General features: G+C 43.1%; 1 protein-coding gene across 1 annotated transcript; it reads left to right on the plus strand.

Annotated features, from left to right (window-relative positions):
* Window positions 1–6,994: 6,994 nt before the first annotated feature.
* slc13a5b (solute carrier family 13 member 5b) lies at window positions 6,995–11,815 on the plus strand (the record flags this gene model as incomplete). The annotated part of the gene is made up of 11 exons (XM_080503518.1): window positions 6,995–7,108; window positions 7,186–7,322; window positions 7,578–7,798; window positions 7,915–8,089; window positions 8,164–8,286; window positions 8,424–8,636; window positions 8,735–8,841; window positions 8,938–9,053; window positions 9,331–9,492; window positions 10,562–10,699; window positions 11,690–11,815. The coding sequence occupies exons 1-11, from the start codon at window positions 7,010–7,012 to the stop codon at window positions 11,813–11,815; spliced, it is 1,617 nt and encodes a 538-aa protein (XP_080359644.1). The 5' UTR covers window positions 6,995–7,009.
* Window positions 11,816–14,347: the final 2,532 nt, after the last annotated feature.

A 14,347-nucleotide genomic window follows, 5' to 3' on the forward strand; every position in this document is an offset into this window, starting at 1 on the left:
GGGACTTATTTTTCAATATTTGTGCATTACTTTGTGAATTTCTGCTCCTTTATTTCTGGACGTGTCAACATTGTGCCGTTTCCATGGCAACCTATGTAAACACACACTGACTAAAGCTCTCTTTCACATGAAGCCATTAAAAGGCTCATTTTATGGCAAAAATTTTTTTAAAATAAATCAAAGCTTTCATTTACAGTAGCATGTAGTTATTTATTTATTTATTTTTTAGTTGCTGATGAACCAAACGTCTGGCTTCATTATGAAGTTCCGTGGGATAGAAAATATTAATGGAGTGTCTCGTAGCGGAGCAATGCAGCTTCATGCAGGCCTCAGCCTGCGGTCATCCCACCATAAAGACCCGGACGTGACGTTAGTTTGATGTTACGAAGAAAAGCGTGAAGAAAACTGCTTCTAAATGATATATCTCGCGCAGCTGACAGCACACCCACATGGAAAGAACCTATATAAACATATATGTTTTAATATAGGTTTTGATATATGTTTTCAATATATGTGACATATAAAATTGGCCCCTTCCTATATTATATGTACATAAATGCACATATATGTACACATATACGTGCATACAGGTACCAATATACACGTATATATGTGTGCATATATGCACCTATATGCTCTTCTTGGGGCGGTATGACTCGGTTGGTAGAGCGGCCGTCTCCCAATCGGAAGGGTGCAGGTTCAATCCCATCTCTGGCTGCCCACATGCCGAAGTGTCCTTGGGCAAGACACTGAACCCTGTGTGAATGCAGTGTGAGAGTGAGTGGTTGGTGGTGGTCGAGGGGCCAATGGCGCCAAATGGCAGTCTTGCTCCCGTCAGTCTGCTCCAGGGCAGCTGTGGCTACAGACGTAGTTTACCACCATCCAGTATGGAATAAATGAATAATGCAATGCAAAGCTTTTTTGAGTGCCTAGAAAAGCGCTGTATAAAACCAATGCATTATTCTTACATTGCTTTTTAGTTAGTTCTTAGTTATTGCCTTGATAATGTATGACAGTTGCCAAAGTGAGATATGGGCTATATATATATGTAGACATAAAGAAGCAGTACAGGAGACCTATATGGCCTGCATATTCACATATATGCACCTCAATTTTGCCTATATGTGGCATATATACGCATATATGCAGCATATAAACTGCTTATAGGTTTCATATATGAGCATATATCCTCGTATAGGTTCCTTCCATGTCAAGACCCACGGCTCCACGATCACAGATTAAATTATCCTGTTTCCTTGTATTATTAACTTGAGGGAGCAGCTTATTAAATCATTCCCATGTGTCCGTCATTTTTCTCTATGACGACTCCGGGGCTCCGTGTTCGCTGTAGATTTCAACATTTCAGCCAGTGGAGGGACTTTTCTATCATGATTGCACTTTGAGACGTTTCTTTGTATCTGAACTAATAAGTTTATGTGTGTTAATTTGATTCTATTGATTCCTTGTCTAGATTGCTACATAGATTAACTTCTTATACTGAAATACATGCATTTTTGGTCCTAAATCTTGGTTTTATGAAAATGTCTGTTTCTTTTTGGTAATACTGACTAGTTTCTCTTTTTAGGAATCAATTCTGGATAATAAGTGGTTAAGCTCGACTATGTTGTGAAATTTTAACAATTTTGAGAGAATACATTGGCATATGAACGTATGCACTTCAACTCTGGAATGAAGCCGATAAGCCCACATACGTACAGAAATACAGGCGAATTCCACACAGACAGACCCTCAAGCCCAAGTCAGATTCAGTTAATTGCAGATTAATTACAGAGGAATAATTTGAGGGCTCTGATGTTTAGTTGATGGCCTCTGAGTTCTCGTGAGCTTATATTTTAAGTTAAATCCTTTGATTTCCTCATGGGTTCAAAGAGTTTAAAATAAAGAGACACAAAAACATTACATATGTGAAGTTCATTAAATTGTTGTTCAAACTTGCCGGTGGTGCAGTTAGAGGCGCCTCCACAAGGTGGCACAACTTCTTCAATTTCACCAACAAATCATGAGCAGTTTTTCTTTTTCTGTAGTTTTTTTTTTTTTTTTAAACATGCACTGTGCAATTACGCTCTCATTAAAAAAAAATCGTAAATCTTGGTGTGATGCTTGGTTTCACTCTGCAGCCTGTCACAATAATAAAATAATAAAATATGTGAGGGGCATCAGTATTCTAGTGCAAAGAGCTGTGATTTAATTTTCCTCCTACCCCAGTCTCACATGGTTTATTCCACCTTCAATTCAGTTGTTAAACAAAGAGTAGTGGTCAATAAATTATAATGGATATCTGTGACTGGTTGTTCTAATGAAATTGCATTTATCCATTTAGAACTTTTTTCTCCATTCAGATGTTGTTGTTTTTTTTAAAGATCCTTGATTCATCAAAGTCATTTTGATTTTGCCAGAAAGGCGTCTGTTTCTTCCCTCCTGACCTGAAAGGCGTCGTCTGCACAGATTCAGCACATATAAAGTTTCTCACATATAAACTTTGAACGTCTTCATCTATTCCAGCCTCTATAGCTTCATCGCTTTGCTTCATGTTTTGTTGCTGCATGAGTCCCGGTGTTGTCAGGAACCGAGTTTTCCAACTTTTGTGAACTCTTTTTCACATAAATTGCATGTGATTTGGCACTTGAGAGACTCAGTGTATAAGTATGGTTGTTTTGAAACCGTGGTTTAGCTGGGAATCCTAAGTTTATAATGATGTGTCAATTACCTGGAAAAATATTGTACGACCAGTGTTAAAGTTAAAGACGCTGACTCGGCAGTTTGTGAACAAAGAAGCAAACAATCAAACAATCTGAGTTCTACATGCATGACCGCACGGTGTTGGGAAGACAATTTCCAGCACACGGATGAAAGCCTTCCTGATCTTTGCACAGCAGAAATGTGGAGCACTTGCTTTCATGCAGGAAAGATACGAACAGGAGCGGGACCTTCCAGACAATATCACGTTCCCGGCTTGCGTCTGACGATAGCTGTTCAAGGGATCGAGCAAAAAATGAAGTGTTTCAGGTTTATAACCGCGACGTTGGCTTGAGTTCATAGCATTCCTGGCGACCCTTAAACTTAAAGAGATGCATTCAACTAAATGCAAGAAAAAAAAAATGCTGCAAAGCATCAGTAAAGTGCGCTTGTCTCGCCAAATCTATCGGCGGATTTCAACTTTAGTTATTTAAGTTGAAAATAAGCAAATGAGGCCTTTCACTGACTGCCAAATGACTTAAATCCGGGGATATAAGATGGTTTTTGAGTGTCATTTCTTTAGCGAACCAGTTTTATTTTCCGTCTGCCCTGTTTTTAAATATAATGTGAAGTCAGGCTGTCAGCGCGATGGGCCCTGAGGATCAGACAGAGCTGTTATGTAGGCATTTTGAAAGCCCTTACTCAACTTCAAATAAAGTTTTATTCCTCCTTTGCCCAAGAAGCAGCACTACTCAGCAATTGTGAGTTTTAAGATTTCACACAAACAGTTGATCTGGACCTGGGAGCAAAATGCAAAAATCTTCCCTGAGCGTTGATCTGGACCTGGGAGCAAAATGCAAAAATCTTCCCTGAGCTAAAACGTTTAATCAGGAAAAGTAGTATTGGAAAAAATAAATAAATAAATAAATAAATATAGATTATATGGATATATGGATCCCCATAAAACCAAATCAAGCAGATGTTGCAGGGTTGAGTTACTTACAGAGTGCGAGTCAGGAAATAGTCCTTCAGTGTTTTATTGAAATGTGACTTTAAAGATATGCATGTACTTCATTATGAACGTTATTGAACCATAGGATAGTCGTATGTCAGCAGAAGAGAGAGCTTCACACCCAGCTTCCTCTCCCATCGGCTCACAGTTCTCTTCTTTGACACAGAACTTGACTGATCGCTTGACTGCTGTGATCATTTGTGCACAAAATCTCTAAATCTGGTCTATTAAAATGCATCTTTTCCCGGCTGGCATTTGGTAAGAAAGATCAGATTCAGATTTTGAAAATCCATCACAATTCACTTACAGCTTATTTTACAGAGTCTTGGCTCACAGTCGGCAGGAGAATCGGATGCAGGTGCTGATGTTATCCAGGGACCTTGAGAGTCGTCAGGACGTGATCCAACAGTAGTGGTCAGTACAACAATATGATTTGAAATAATAAAGTCACCAGATGGATAATTTGCACAAAATGTCTGTGATTCAAACTCGACATCACGAGGCCTATTTTGCAGCCTGCCGTCCAAAATGACACGCACCCAACATTATATCTTCACAATTACAAGGACCGCATGAATAATTCTGGTCACTAAAAAAAAAAAAAAAAAAAAGCCCCACGTGTGAGAATAATACAAATGTGTCAGACTCAAGATATGAGTTACTGTGTGGGAGTGAATTCATCTGGAACACAATACATTTCTATTCCCGCCTAAAGAAAAAAACCAACACATTATTTCGAATGAAATCTACATCTGAATCACTGGGTGGTAGCTCAAATCAACCACGAATTAATAAAGTAACATCTGATGAGTAACTGTGCCAAAAGCACAAAAGGAGATGTTCTAATCCCTCTGAATATTTTCCCTCCGTATACATATATTATTATAGTTTCACGTACAAAAACACCACACAACAGAAATGAGGTTTGACGACAACTGGAGCAGTTTTACTTCAAATAACAAAATATGACTCAAAACAACAACAATAAAAACAACATAAAACAACTGTTTAGGTGAAACTAAAGCCAGGGGTTCCTTCTCAGTTCACTATTGAACTCTAGCATGTACCTAGCCTGTAGAAAATCCAAAACACATTTTTGCCTGCCATTATAATTAAAAAAAAATTTGTTTTTACTATTTCAAAAATAAAAACGCCACATTGGCACTGACAAGCCTGTCAGGGAGCAACGTCACACACAGATAAACCACGACCCAAGTCACTGCGCTCACATACGTGTTTTCTGCTAGCTCTGGAGCGTTTCCATGGCAACGGGCGCTGATCTCCTCCATGAGGTTCCTCTCCCATCCGCTCTGTATGGGACATTTTCTTTGTTTTTAACGTGCATACATACATACATACATACATACATACATACATACATACATACATACATACATACATACAAACCTACATACATACAAACATACAACATACATACATACATACAAGGTAATAAAGGTGTACTAGGGAACCGAGAGACTATTATAATAGACTTATAGATAATATAGACTTTGTAAATACAAACGTTATTTCCACTTATTGGTGTAAATTATTTAAAAAAATACATATCAATGACAGCTCAACAAATTCGTCTTTTGGCCTCCACAAAACAAAAGAGGGACGCTCACAATGGGGCAAATGCACCTCCTGCCACTCACACGCTGATCTTTGTGCAGAATAGTGTCTGCTGCTGCTGTCTGGGGCGAAACAAGTTCGCTTTCCAGGGCTTTGCAATCTTTTTTTTTTTTTTTTTTTAATAAAGACAGATCCTGACATGCTTGTGACAGCACGATCCCATCTGTAACAATCTAATGATGTAACAGTCCTAAATGTTCAACTTGACATGAGTGAGATGGGGATAAGGACAGGAATAAACTCGTCCTTTAAGGGAAACGCCTGTAACTTAAAAAAAGAAAAAAAGAAAAAAAGAAGGATATGTATAGAACTTTTGACAGCAGTGCGGCTGAGAGCATCAGGTTGTTGACGTTTCAGACATTTTTTATGAGTTCTGCAGCTCAGTCAGTGTCTGTAAGCGCTCAGGACGGGGGCGACGCCAGGAGACATGATCACACACAAGGATATGCTGATCATATGTTAATCAGGCGGCAGCCCTTTTGTTTTGGTGCGCGCAGCACCCGGGACACCTCTCTCTCTCTCTCTCTCTCTCTCTCTCTCTCTCTCTCTCTCTCTCTCTCTCTCTCTCTCTCTGTCCTCATTGTGATTCGCCTCCCTCCCTCCTTTATCTGCAGGAGGACTCCCCCTCCTCCTCCCATGTGCGCCTCAAAAGCGCGTCCCATGGTGCGGAGCTTGCTTTTTTTCTTTTTTTTTTAATTTTACACTTTCCTGCACCATGGGATTCTTCACATATCTGCGCTCAGTAAAGAACGAGATTATTCTCTTCTTATCTCCACTTCTTCTTCTCCCACTGCCTTTGGTGATCGGAACGTCGGTATGTAATGTGATCTGAATTAAACTTCATTATTATGTCAGATTAAAAGGTTTCCACTCTCATTAAAGCTAAAGAAGAAGAAGAAAAAAAACCCCGTGATAATCTAACAACACGAATTGGAACAATAATTGTATACAATTGTACAAGTGGGCGCAGTTTGAGCGCACGGTGGAATTTAATTGATGAAAATTAGGATGATGGCGATGAACGAGACTTTTCTCACAATAACGCGCGTGGACGTGTGTGACGTTTCTGTCCTGAACCTGTCGGCGGCTGAAGCGCGCGGCGGCGCACCTTTTGTTCGTAAAAGCATGAGAAACCGGTGTGGCCCGGGGCTGGAGGTCCTGTTATTTTAACTGGTCGTTGTTAACATGAAGGGTCATATGCAGCGTGGGAACGCAGAGTCACAGGGCCCCGGTCCACATTGTTACCTCTACGTGTGACACAGAGACACAAGCACACATGTTGTGATAAGTTCTCCAACATGCAGGGAGCAGTCATGGAGAAGAGCGCATCTCGCGGAGGGACAGTGACGTCTCCCTCCGACCAGGTTTTCACTGAGAAAACGTTTTCAGAACAAACCAATAAAAGCCTGAAAATTGCCCCGTGATAGTGACAGTGGGGGTGGGTAGTGGTTAACAGAACATTAACACGTACCCTTTGCACCCCCTTTGCACCCCCTTAACAGTAACTTACACAACAGTAAATAATCTTGGCTGCTATTTAACTTCACGTTGCGGGTTCATCACAGAGAGTACTGTACCAACGAGATACTGCGTGCTTGTCTTGATGCCGTGCACTGTGTTTTGTTCTTCACGCAGGAAGCAGAATGCGCCTACGTGATCATCCTGATGGCGGTGTACTGGTGCACGGAGGTGCTGCCGCTGGCCGTGACCGCCCTGCTCCCGGCTCTCCTCTTCCCCCTGTTTGGCATCATGCAGTCCAAAGACGTGCGTCACATCACTCGCGGTGCGTATCGACACGTTGCGCGGGACCCGTGTGTCTCATTGTGGCCCTGCCGTCTCAGGTGTGCATGCAGTACCTGAAGGACACGAACCTGCTGTTTGTCGGGGGACTGATGGTCGCTGTTGCCGTGGAGCACTGGAACCTGCACAAGCGCATCGCCTTGAGGGTGCTGCTCTTTGTGGGTGTGCGTCCAGCGCTGTGAGTGCTACAGCAACACACCATCTGACACTTAACCATCACCTGATCTTATTTAATCATCAATGACATAAACAGCGTCGGCTGTGTGTGAGACTAGAGATAAGGATGATACGTACGAGGGCTTCATTGCTGTCATAAAGTACTGTCTTAGTCTCTTTTTTGATATTGATTGATTCTATCACGTCCCTCGCAATGAAAAAGCCTCAATCAGTCACTGGTGTTTTCTTTTTTTTTTCTTTTAATCTCTCCCAATAGCTTGATGTTGGGTTTCATGGGTGTGACAGCCTTCCTCTCCATGTGGATCAGTAACACGGCCACCACTGCCATGATGGTGCCCATTGTCCAGGCCGTGCTGGAGCAGCTCAACAACAGTGACGCCGAGATTCCTCAGATCCTCAGCTCAGACGAGCAGGTCCTGCCACCTGACACCGACAGCAAGCCTCCTCTACAGTCCGAGAAGCAGAGCGAGGCACAAGGTGTGGACCCAGAGTAGAACTTTCATCGAGGCTGAACCGAAAACCAACAGCATCGGCGTGATCGCAAAGGTTGCCGAACGATCTTTTCACCCTATGTTCTTGGTTCTAAGGCCCAGTGGTGGTGACCTTCTTGGATGCCACGGTGGAGATCGCCAAACAGACAGAGGCGGCGGAAAGACGCAAGCTGTGTAAAGGGATGACCCTGTGTGTGTGTTACGCTGCTAGTATTGGGGGCACAGCCACACTGACTGGAACGGGTCCAAATCTGGTGCTGAAGGGTCAAATGAACCAGTGAGTGCGTTTCTCCTCATTTCTACCAACCGTGTTGAACAATATTTTTCACTCTTTTGTGTTCTTCCCACCAGATTGTTTCCAGAAAACGGGGACGTAATTAACTTCGCCTCCTGGTTTGGCTTTGCCTTCCCCAACATGATCCTCATGCTCACGTTGGCCTGGCTCTGGCTGCAGTTTGTCTTCATGGGATTCAAGTGAGTTTGATGATGGTTAAAGCCTAATTACAGTGACACAGACTTGAATCAACTTCAAGAAACCTTTTACCGCTCCGGCAGCGTGATTGAGTGCAGAGGTGACACAAAGATTATTTTCCCCCATGTGATTACTCAAGCTTTAAGAAGACATGGGGCTGCGGGGCGGTGAAGACAGAGAAAGACATTGCGGCCTATAATGTGATCCGTGAACAGCACCGCCTGCTGGGGCCCATGTCCTTCGGAGAGATAAACGTCCTCGGGGTCTTCGTCTTGCTGGTGGTCCTGTGGTTCACAAGAGATCCCGGCTTTGTCCACGGCTGGGCAACGCATATCTTTAATTCCAAAGCAGAGTGTGTATCTACTTTTTTTTTAATGTATTTAATTCTTCACTAAATCCTTCAATTATTGCAGCCTAGATATAACTTCCACATTCAACTCCACTCTGCAGGTATGTGACGGACGCTACGGTGGCCATCTTTGTTGCCGTCCTTCTCTTCGTTCTGCCCTCGAGGCCTCCACGTTTCTGCTCAAGGCGGAGTCACAGTTTTGACACAGGTGAGAAATCAGGCGTCGTACATGTGCAGCTGAGGAGAGGCGTAAGTTCCGTGCAGTGATTTCACGCCGATGTTTGATGCGTTGGATCCGCAGCAGCTCGTCAGACTGGTCCGACGCCGCCTCTCCTTACCTGGAAAATCGTCCAGAAAAAGCTGCCATGGGGCATTGTGCTTCTTCTTGGTGGAGGCTTCGCTCTGGCCAAAGGCAGTGAAGTGAGTAGCAACGACAGTTGTAATGCTGGAGAATCTTTTTTTTCCTTTTCTTTTCTTTTTTTTTTTGCAAAAAGCTGTCTGAAGGTGTCATTGGGGGCATTTTTCAGGGTTTTGATTCCATCTCATAACGTCAACCTCGCATTTTTATTAAAGATGTCCTGATTACACTCTTCTCGGATAATTGACGTCACGATGCACAGACTTGAATTGAAATGAACTCAAAGGTTTTCCACGGCCTTTGCTCACCTCCGCATTGCGTTTAATCTCGTCTCGCCAGGTATCGGGACTCTCCAAGTGGATGGGCGATCAGATGACACCGCTGCAAAACATCCCTCCCTGGGCAATTGCTATCATCTTGTGCCTGCTGATTGCCACTTTCACAGAGTGCACTAGCAATGTGGCCACAGCGACACTCTTCCTACCTGTCTTAGCGTCAATGGTAAGAATTGTCAGGAGGGGAAAGCTAAATGAGTTCGATGCACAAAAGCAGAATGTCAGGCTGCCAGCACACAGTTTGGCAGGAGTGACTCATTGAGGTGAAGGGCTTCCTCGTGTACTTTTCTTTTGAGCCGGATTCCCCCAATTGGAATGCAGCGTTGAAACTACTCCCAGCGAGAGACGGCCTATTTTCCCATGTTTGGTTGCCCATCTCGTTGGTCATTCAGGCTGAATATGTCGGGCCCCCCTTACTATGGGCCCCTCCTCCCATTAATAAGGAGCCAAACAGACCAGTTCAGCCCAGTGCATGTAACACTGCCTTCCCCATTGCCGCTGAAGAATAGCTGTACTGTGCCCACTGTTTTACCAGGAGAGAGCTGGAGATGGGTGGTGAAAGACGCTGCCAAGTAGACGGCATTCAGACTGACATTTATTGAGAGCAGAGCCAAGCAAACGCACCGAGGTTGCCCAAGCCTGGTTTATCTATAAAGGCAACAGAAGACGACGAAATGAAGTAGCACGACCAGGGTTGTATGAATAAGACACTTGAAATCACGGCCTGCGGCATGTTGTCCTCCTGTCAACTGAATTTTCATTTGGATTTGGAACACCGTCGTCATGATGACATGATTTATAGCCAACTGTTTAAAGAAGACCTTCTCTAAAGTTTAGTTCCTTCCACTCATTGTTTATTTTGGCACAACACAAATTACCGTGCTTCTGTAAGCTGCTGCGCTGCAGGATATGTAATTCAGAAGCAAACTCCACAGAGTAATGTTGTCCGTGTCTCGGTCCTCTGCCATTATCGCTACACGTGTACTCCTTTTTCTATTTTCAAAACCATGACTCAGCGCCATGCTTGCAGGAAGTTCGTCTTAATTACACCCACCTAATGAGAGTTTTCCCTTCGCGCACAATTGCACTGATTTCACTCTGAGCCATGAGTCAGTGATTATAGCTGCAGGGAAATAGCCGGACGGACGGGTGAAGGATTTTTTTTTTTTTTTCTGATGGAGGCTGCCGTCGCCCCTTGCTTCAGACTGCTGAAAGTGTCTGTGTCATTATTGCAGTCTCAGTCCATCCAAATCAACCCGCTGTACGTCATGGTGCCTTGCACTCTGAGCGCCTCCTTCGCGTTCATGCTGCCTGTCGCAACCCCTCCGAACGCCATCGTCTTCTCTTACGGATACCTCAAAGTCGCTGACATGGTGAGTGTGTCGGTGGTTTGTTCACTTTTTTTTTTTTGTGGTAATTACATGTTGAGACCTCAGTGCCACGGACTGAACCGTTTGTCTTGTCGCAGAATGTGAATTCATTATCACCTGCAGCTGTGACCCGAAACTATCAAAGTGATTCTCGCTGCTGAATAATTGAGAACACAGAGGGCATTCTTTAATTCTGTTCAGAAAGGAAAGGATTTCTTCTCCCTCCCTGTGACAAGTTCCACTGATTGACTCGTGCATTTTATGATGAGTAAGCAACCAGTGTCAACTGTGTGAATCTCTAAATCTCAATCATTTAAAAAAACACACACACACACACAGCAGCAGTGTGTCCAGGACTGTTCTTGTAATTGTATTCACGTTTTAGATGTACTTTATCATATCTACGGTTTGTGTGTTTCCGTCACACTTGAAGCAAACAATTTCTAAATCAAGGATGTGCAAATCCTTTCCGAGGTCAAGAGCTTCCATTTCAACGCTTCTACACTCATGTTGTCTGAACGTTTGAAGGATTTTTCCAAGGATTCTAAATTGGCTTCATCACAACATTCACAGAGCTGACAATGATATCTTTTAATTTAGTTAGTTTTTGGTTTTGGTTAGTTTTATGTCTGTGGCATTCATACAAAGCAGCAAACAAGAAAATTAACCGGCCAGCAACCGAAAGAGAAATCGACTGCAGCCTGTGGCTTAGTTTACCGATCCTGTAGCACCAAAGGATTACTGCAAACAAAGAGCAGTAATCAAATACCAAACTAAATGACAGTTTAAATTAGAAATCACTTTTCGGGTTATAAGTAAATATCTAATTAACAATTCACAGCATAACCTTAAATTATTCTACATCTTCCCAAAACTGACACGCGTCTATATTTAACATTTGTTCTTACTTTACAGGTTTCAAACATTGACGAAACTAATAAACCATTTGCTCCTGCTGCTTTAACGTGAGTGCATTGTTTTCCTCGATACCAGGCCCGAACCGGAATCGTTATGAACGTCATCGGCATCCTCTGCATTACACTGGCAATCAACAGCTGGGGCCGGGCCATGTTCCAGCTGGATTCCTTCCCAGCGTGGGCCAACGCCACCGGGCTGTGAGCCTTGTTCCGCCACCGGAGGAGATCCACACACACGCACACACACACACACACACACACACAGGCGGAGACACTGACCGGCGTGCGTCTGACTGCTGGGGAGACTCAAGCTTCGCCCGGATGGTTTTCTCTCACACTCCAGTCTCACTTTGGAAAGAAAGCAGTGATGAATTTGCGTAAGAAGGAACGGGTTCATGAAAATTGTGCGTCGGGCCATATGTAGGGTGCGCAAGGAAGTCGAGATGAAATGAGTCAAGAACGGTGTAAAAACGATGTGATTGAAATATTGTACTACTATTTATAATCCTAAATACGTTGTGGTTGGGTCAGACCTTTTTACGCAGCCAGTTTTAGGAAACTCTTTCTATTTTTATATCGAATCAAAGGTTTTATTAAAGCGGCGAAACATTACTGGAAGCATCTTGCATGGATACGTGACTTTGCAAAAAGCTATACTTTGTGGCTTGAGGGTAAACAAACAAAGATGTTGCGGTCCCTTTATGCAAAGTTTTAGATTGTTTGCTTTCGTTGCTCCATGAAGCTCTTTCCTTCTCGTCACACTGGCGTACAATTTCTCCCTGAAAGAATATCCCACTTTTGTAAAACGTGATTCATTTGTACAGTATCAATATATTATTGTTATTATATAGTTGTTAATATAAGCACTGACTTTGCCAAGTATGCAACTGTAAAGTACCACTTAGATAATAACTTGTCTACAACAATAACAAGATAATAAAACTACAAAGAATTCAATGATGACCTGAGCAAATCAGCAACCTTCTGAGTATTTTTAGGACATTTATTAGTGATACAATTTGTGTCGAGACTTTATTTTTTTCCTGATTTAAGAGTCATATAAACAAATAGTTAATACGTTGGGGGGGGAAAATGACTGCTATGTTATGGTCTTTTGGATTTCAATCAAACCTCTGCTGTCAAGACTTGAGTGTTTTTCAAGCACACATTGCAGAAGTGATTTATGTTCAGCATATGACTCCAGGTAAACGTTTATTTTTTTGACCACACAATCACATCTGAGGTGTGATGCATTAAAAAAAAAAAAATCCCTGAATGTGCCTTATACATATATTCAAGTTTATGATATAAAAGTCTCTCTGAATTTGAACGTCTGCATTGTCTGAAATAAAAGGCTATTTAATAAATGCTTTATATATGTAACTTTGAGTTTCTTTGAGTTTTGAACGGTTTGTACATGTGGAATGATAAAAAATAAATAAATAACATTAACTCACATTTCTTGTGCTTCTCTTTAAACCTTTTTTCACACAAAGTGTTTCAATAACCCTGAAAACAACAGATTGTCTTTCTCATCTTCAACACGCAACATTCATCATTTAAGCTTCTGACTTTTTGAGTCATGGGCGAGAATTATCCGTGGAGTTATACTTCAGAATGTTTTATTTCAACACACATGTTGAAAGGAGTCAGATTCGGCTGTAAAAACAGCGTCATCATCATCATCATCATCATCATCACATCAAGTGACGACCAAAACAAAATTACCTCACTTTCCTCACCGGTCGCCTCCTTCTCAACTCCCAATGACGACGTGCCGCTTCGACGTGTTTCACTCCCGCTTATTGACCTCCTTGTCTCGGGCGTAAAGCCGACACAAGCCCGTAAACACGGTGCGGAAAGCCGCAGTGATCCAGGCCTGAATGGCCACGCCTAACAGACGCAGGGAGAAGCCCGGCGTCATTGTCCTGGTGTGAGACATTGCGTGAGCCAAGGGTCAAGGCAGTAATATCGTCGAGCGTCGAACCCTGCGTCATAAACATTATGAGCTCAGTGGAGACACTCCGCACGTCTCCGTTCAAAGACCCCCCCCCCCCGTAATGTTTTACGGGTTTGACAAAAGATCATCGTCAGCAGCAAAGACCTTTACATGCATGGCAGTAAACAACGGCAGACCACGACGGTGGCATGGTGTGACAGAGGAAGACACGCCGGGGGAGGTGGAGGGAGACACACGGATGAAAGGATCAAGGATCTGACCTCACTTCTGTCGGACAATTAAAATGTCAGATGGCTGGTTGGTTAACAAGCGGTTGGGTGTGTGGAGCAGCTCAAATAACTATGATTGCGGGTCCAACTGGGGAAAGAAGGATTATGTAATTACAGTGCCTTTCTCTCACTCGGCTGCATCTGAGCCACCCACTCATTATCCAATTGAAACACATCCTCGCGTATCGCAGTCGGCCCTCCCTGCTCCCGATTGGCTATATTTACATGTTCGGATGGAAAGTGAAGCTGCGTGGCCGCTGGGAATTCTGCAGACTCACGGCACAAAACACAACCTCCGACGAAACACACCTCTCCTTATCAACCCGGGGGTGGGGGGTTTGGTTGCAGAGTAAGCAAGAAGCTTAATGATTGACATCCGAGGAAATATTAAATGACTCAAGAAGTGGAGAAAACCTTCAAAACACACACACACACACACATTGTGTGTGTCAGTGTATCAGTTGCACACGAGCACAATCTACTGCCTGTCTGATACGATCGGCCC

The sequence above is a fragment of the Blennius ocellaris genome (assembly GCF_963422515.1).
Source record: "Blennius ocellaris genome assembly, chromosome: 2".
NCBI classification, from domain to species: Eukaryota; Metazoa; Chordata; class Actinopteri; order Blenniiformes; family Blenniidae; genus Blennius; species Blennius ocellaris.